Source organism: Bacillus rossius, chromosome 8 (genome assembly GCF_032445375.1).
Source record: "Bacillus rossius redtenbacheri isolate Brsri chromosome 8, Brsri_v3, whole genome shotgun sequence".
In the NCBI taxonomy this organism is placed as follows: domain Eukaryota; kingdom Metazoa; phylum Arthropoda; class Insecta; order Phasmatodea; family Bacillidae; genus Bacillus; species Bacillus rossius.
The window spans coordinates 38,421,267-38,427,266 of NC_086336.1; the positions used below are offsets into that span (position 1 = coordinate 38,421,267).

A 6,000-nucleotide genomic window follows, 5' to 3' on the forward strand; every position below is an offset into this window, starting at 1 on the left:
CGTAATTCGGGGTTAAAATCCGTAATAATTACGGAAAATCCGTAATGGTTGGCAGCTCTGTCATATTGTCAGTTATACAATTTGTTAAAACATCCACCTGATGATTAACATTGGTTTATTCATAGAAATGAGACCAGTCGTAATTTTTTATGGAATTATAAAGACCTAAAAAATTACTGTCCTTGTAATTTCTGTAGGGAGGATAGTACAGTACAAAAATTATGCAAAGTTTCATTTAATTTTACTAAAAAAAAATTTGTTGCGATTGACTCTTACACTTAATCAAATTGAAATAATGAGTTAATTTCTAGAAGTTTCATAAAATTACAGTTCTCTAACTATAATTTTTCTAGTTTGTGTCTTTCTCAGCCACCCAACTCGTTTTTTCACTGCTATGTTTACTTTAAGCGCAGAATATCTGAAAGCCTCACGACAGTGTTTAGTTCATTCTTCAAAGAGGACTACAAATAATAACTATATAGATAACACTTAACCTTACTCAAAGATGATTTCATACTGTACATACCGTACTTAAAATTCCATCATACCTACAAAGGGGTTCTTGTGCACAGTAGAAAAAAATTTTCCCTATAGAATAAACTATTGCTCATATTAATAAGTTTTCACCGATCATAGTGCCTTTACCTGCACAGTCAATCATTATGCAGCCATTTTGAGATTGGTGATGTACAAATGTAGAGTGGCTATATAGAAACAGCTTCAAGGTTGATCATCACACCTTTTAATATTTTCACACAGTTATTGTGAACAATTAAGGATAAGGATACAAATGAAATTGTTAAAACCTGCTGAGTTAATATGGTCCAAATTACTTCTAGGTGTCAATTGGTCATGGGACTCACGAAAAAGTTACAGTAATGAACATGCAGGCACTGAAGTCCCACAAGTTCTCATGTTCACTTTTTTTTTAGTGAGATAATTTCCAGTTTGCTACCAATGACTTGTACCATTTGAGAGTTGACCGTACCTGTCAACTTTATAGGTTTTTTAAATTTATTTTTTAAGGCAGGTTTGGTGGAGTTTCTGAAAAGATTTCAATATTTCCTAATTTTCACTGCATGAAAATAAATGTTGTGTAACTAAAAACTTGTTATGAGCAGAAACTCTTTACATTTGAGGAAAATATTCAGTTTATGTTTAGCCTGAGGCTTAGTTTGATGATTATTTATTTGGGTTAGTTCTGTTCAAAAGTACAAATAGAAAGTTTCCCAGACTTTTCGGGTAAAGCACAGTATATGTGTGTGTGTGTATATATATATATATATATTGCAGGCAACATACCCAAGTGTCTTTCTAACTTAACTTTAAACCAACTAATAAATGCTATCAGCAACCTGTGGGACACTGCAAAGTAAAGCTGTAATGATGCCCAGATGGCAATATAAATCCAGCAGGAAGTTTTGGGGTCATTAACAAGACTGTTGTTCTGTGATCATTGACCTTTTTTTTGTTCATCTTTTCATATATGGAAAAAATCACAGGCTCAACATACTTGTAAAAATTATCTTAAAAAATACTACCATGACTAAAACTCCTTAGCTGTAGGTATTTGCTTTGCAGCCCTACATCACTTTTAACTTGGTCAACAAATCATTTTTGTGTATCCGTTTAACAAACTGTAAACTTCGGGGTTATATACCTTGGCCATAATAATACTTACATAACTAGCAATTGTTTTGGTGTTGCTGCTGTTGCCATATTAGGTTTTTCTCAAGCATTTTTTTTATTGGTGTTCCTAAATTAAATATTTAACCCAGCAATTGAAAACCATTGTTTGTACATGTTATTAGTTGATTTTTCTGCAAGACAGGCTGTAGGTACAGTGCTGCTCCAGCCACCTAGTGAGTTGTGAAGAAACTGTGCAGGCTAGGTAACTTGTAATAAAGTAGTGTGCTGAAAAGTTGGCCTGTGGTAATTTTTTTTAGTTCAAATAATACACCAATACGAGTATCGGATTCAAATAGTATGAATGATAAAAGTTTTTTCACGTGTAAAAATTTCTGGAAAATTAGACAAACAATATAAGGTGAAAGAGTGGTTAGGTTGTCAGCTAAATAATTATATGGAAAATGTTTCTTAAAATATTACATTGCGAAATAAACTTTAAGTTTTAAATATGCAGCTAATTTATCTTAACCTAACCTAACAAACCAAACTTTCATATAGGTTCTGATTCTCCTTATTTTCCAGAACCCTTGATCTTTAGCCAGAAAATTTTTGTGAACTGCTAAATACCTTGAAATCCAAAGAAAATCATTTACAAAAAAACTGGGAAAAATTTTTAATGCTGTATTCCCAAGTAAAATGAGCTCATATTTGCATATTTAAACTCTTAATTATTCACACATATTTGTTAACGCAGTCAAGTAAATTGTTTTTGGTTCAGCAACATTATAAACTAAATTCTGATAGTTCTTCTGAAATCTAAGCCATTATCTATTATTTGTGTGTATATATATATAAGTTGTAACATCTGTTTTGTAATAGATACATACAGCAAAGAAGCTGATATGTCATATGGTGTTAGATTGATTATAACTATCAATTTATACACAGCGGAAACTATGAAATTTACTTATTTTAATGGCCACTACAATTACTACTACTGACAACACTAATTCAGTTTTTTTCTTTTGAGTTATTTAAAATTATTAAGATCATAGTTAGCAAATTTAATATGGTGTGTGTACGTATCCTATTGTTTTTAGAATTTGTATATATTGAACTAATGGATCCTAAATGTTTTTCAGGCATGTACCAGAGGTTAGACAAAATGCGAAAAAATGCATTTGCTTCAGTGTGCTTGTTTGGTACAGATAATGATAGCTCGATATCTGGTATATGGATATGGAGGGGACATGATTTGGCATTTGAGGTATGTTGTATTAGATATTAAAGTTTTTTATAGCGTGTACAATTTTGGACTTATTTAATTACTGTTTCCACTATTTAAGCAGGGTTCCTGCAGATAGAATATAAAAAACAGAAAATGACAATATTATAGTTTTGAAACGGTATCAGTATCTTAATGTCTAAAAATTGTACAGTATTTGAATCATCAATTTACTTTCCATTATAAATGTAAATCTGATTTTTACTATCAAATTTTAAATATAATGGATGAAAATCATTTGTTTTCTACTTATTGCAATTTAATTATAGTCTGTTCTTGGACTGTTGTGTCAGTTACATAGTTTTGGTGGAAATTGTAATAGTGCAGACTTTATATCAAATGGACTGCGAGGAATAAATGATGATTAGGACAAGGGAATAAAGTGAAGAAAACTGTGGATACTCTGTGTTAAGTATTAATGTTGGTGTAAAAATATTAAATGTTGAAATGTATTGCAAATTCATTATGGGTAAAATGTCAGCTTCTTACTTAATTATGACTTCTCTGAACTGTTTGTAGCTGAGCCCCGACTGGCAGGTTGACTATGAATCGTATCAGTGGACAAAGCTGGACCCCAAGAAAGAAGAAACAAAGCAGATGGTGAATCGCTACCTTTCATGGTCTGGCACAGACAAGCAAGGACGAAAGTTCAATCAAGGGAAGATATTTAAGTAGTGAATGAAGCGTGAACTGATTTTGAATGCATGGCCTTTTTCACCATTATCCATCCTATTGATATTGTTCAACTTGAAGCTTTATTTTTATACGTATTTGTTTTCGAGAAAACTTTTTTATGGCTATTCCAGTTACAAGAGATTCTGGTCATTATTTTATTCTAATTGGTTGATTATAATTATATCCTATTTCCAAAAATAATTTTTACAACATATTCTTGGTGTGTAACCTAATGTCATTGCCTGTTTTTGAAGGAGAATATTGTGATTGCATATATAATCTCTTATGTAGAGATGTGTGTATTGCTTTTACAGAAATGTTTGTGGTGAAATGAACATATTAAATAGGTCTGAAAATATCCCAAGCACTGGTTCTGGTTATTTACTCTTGTTTTACACAGTGGTAAGTTGATTCTGAAACTATCTGTAAGTATATCCTCTTGTTAAATGTGGTGCAGCTACACAGCACCAAACAAACATGAACAGTCTTGTAATTTTTTTATGAAGAATCTTGCTGTCTATTAAGTGAACAAAACATATATACTCAGTGAAAATTTACTCTTCGGTAGATACAGTAGAGCTTCATTATAAAGAACATGAAGGTACCAAAATTATGGCAGTTTGTTATAATGAAGTTCTTTATACTGAAATCACAATGATTCCTGATTTGGGGTTTTTAACATAGCTCGATCTTCTTAAAAAACAAAGTAGAAAATCTAATACCAATATGAGTGGTACAAGCATCAATTACTTTAACAGCTATACTTTGGGATCAAGATACATACATACTACATACATACATACCAGTATGTATATGTACAATACAGAAATACTATGTAGGCAAGTTGTTTGCCAAAACAGTAAGCCTACTTTTGGAATTAAGACAAGCTGTTTGCAAATACAGTCAAACCTCTATCTATCGAACTCGCATGTATCGATTGTCCGTGTTTATCGTATACTCTCTACGGTCCCGGCAAAATTGCCATACAACTAAGGTTAAAAAAGTCCGCTTGTACCGATGTTCGAATTATCGTTTTGTCCGCATTGATCGTACAAAATATGTGGTCCCGTCACTATAAATTATAATAGATGATCGTTTAACCATAAAGATTTTGCAGAAATATACATTTCTTAGTAAGAAACCGTCATAAAAACAGTAACGATAGTATATGGTGGTAAAAATCACCTTAAATCTGCAGCCAAGTAATGGAGCACGTAAATATGAAGAAAAGACAAATGAACAACAACTTACGAATAAATTGGATGATGTACCATAACTACAGTACAAACCCAATTGTTATCCTAAGATAATTACCATAAAAAGAACTAAAGATTCTTTGTCGATACCATAATTACCACAGAAGCACGATAGCTACCACATTTGCACTACAGTTACCGTAACAACCGAGATGTATATTTACCGTGACGGTAATGTATTTATTTATGACATATTAAAATTAAAGAACTTATTGAAAAATAGGATGTTAAATTTTTATATGTACGTTTGGCACATGTTGCGAAGAAATAATGCGATCTGAAAGAATGCAGTACTACTACGAAAAGTGAAAAGGGTAATTGTGGATTTTTAGGTTATGGCAGTCTCTCTCGTTTTTCAGTAATATCGGCCGAAAATTAACAAGCGTATCTGAAGTCGGCAGAAATGCCGATTCAACTTAATATTGGCAAAATCGGCTTCTTCAGTACAGCTCTACATTTTGTGACATGAGTAAACATACCTATTTCAGACTTCAGGATATTGAAAAAGACTTTAATTTCCATGTAGATTTATAGTGCGTATGTTTTTTTTTTTTTTGCAAGTGTAAATTAAATTAAGTAAAATACTTCCATTTTTATTTATTTTTCAACTGATTTAACTTTAATGACATGTAACTGATATATTTCTGACACTAATTTTGAGGTTGAAATATTTTTTTTAAATTCTTAGAGTGAAGTCCACATCTATTGAATGTCCGCATCTACTGAATTTTTTTGTTGGTCCCCTGAAAAACGATAGATAGAGGTTTGACTGTATGCTGTAATAAATCAAAAATATAAAATTTAAAATTTAGGAAAAAAATTTTACATTTTATTGTCTTCCAAACTGGATCGCTGGGTGAAAATTGTGGATAATGTTGATTTGGAGATATCAAACTTTTTAGCCACATCAGTCTTTTTATTTCCTTTATCTACTGCTTTTAACATTTCAAGTTTCACATCAATCGCCTTTCGTTTCCTGTAAGACATGTTCAGAAGTACGGTTTTTTAAACTATAAAAACAAATGGATCCGACACATGTAAAAATAAGTTATACTCGTAGTATAGCCGGGAAGCCTACAACTCGCGTAGTTTCGGTTCCCTACCACGTTCGTGCAACGGATTTCTCTCAAAAATTTAAATTAAAAAAATCGAAGG

At 31.7% G+C, this 6,000-nt stretch overlaps 1 protein-coding gene across 1 annotated transcript in view; it reads left to right on the forward strand.

The window, feature by feature from the left end:
- LOC134534750 (elongation factor 1-gamma) overlaps positions 1-3,953 on the forward strand; it is a 58,439-nt gene extending 54,486 nt beyond the window's left edge. Inside the window, exons 9-10 of the mRNA XM_063373272.1 lie at positions 2,772-2,896; positions 3,434-3,953. Coding sequence (XP_063229342.1) covers positions 2,772-2,896; positions 3,434-3,589 — 281 coding nt within the window. The 3' untranslated portion in view covers positions 3,590-3,953. The remainder of the gene's footprint in view (positions 1-2,771; positions 2,897-3,433) is intronic.
- The last annotated feature ends 2,047 nt before the right edge of the window (positions 3,954-6,000 follow it).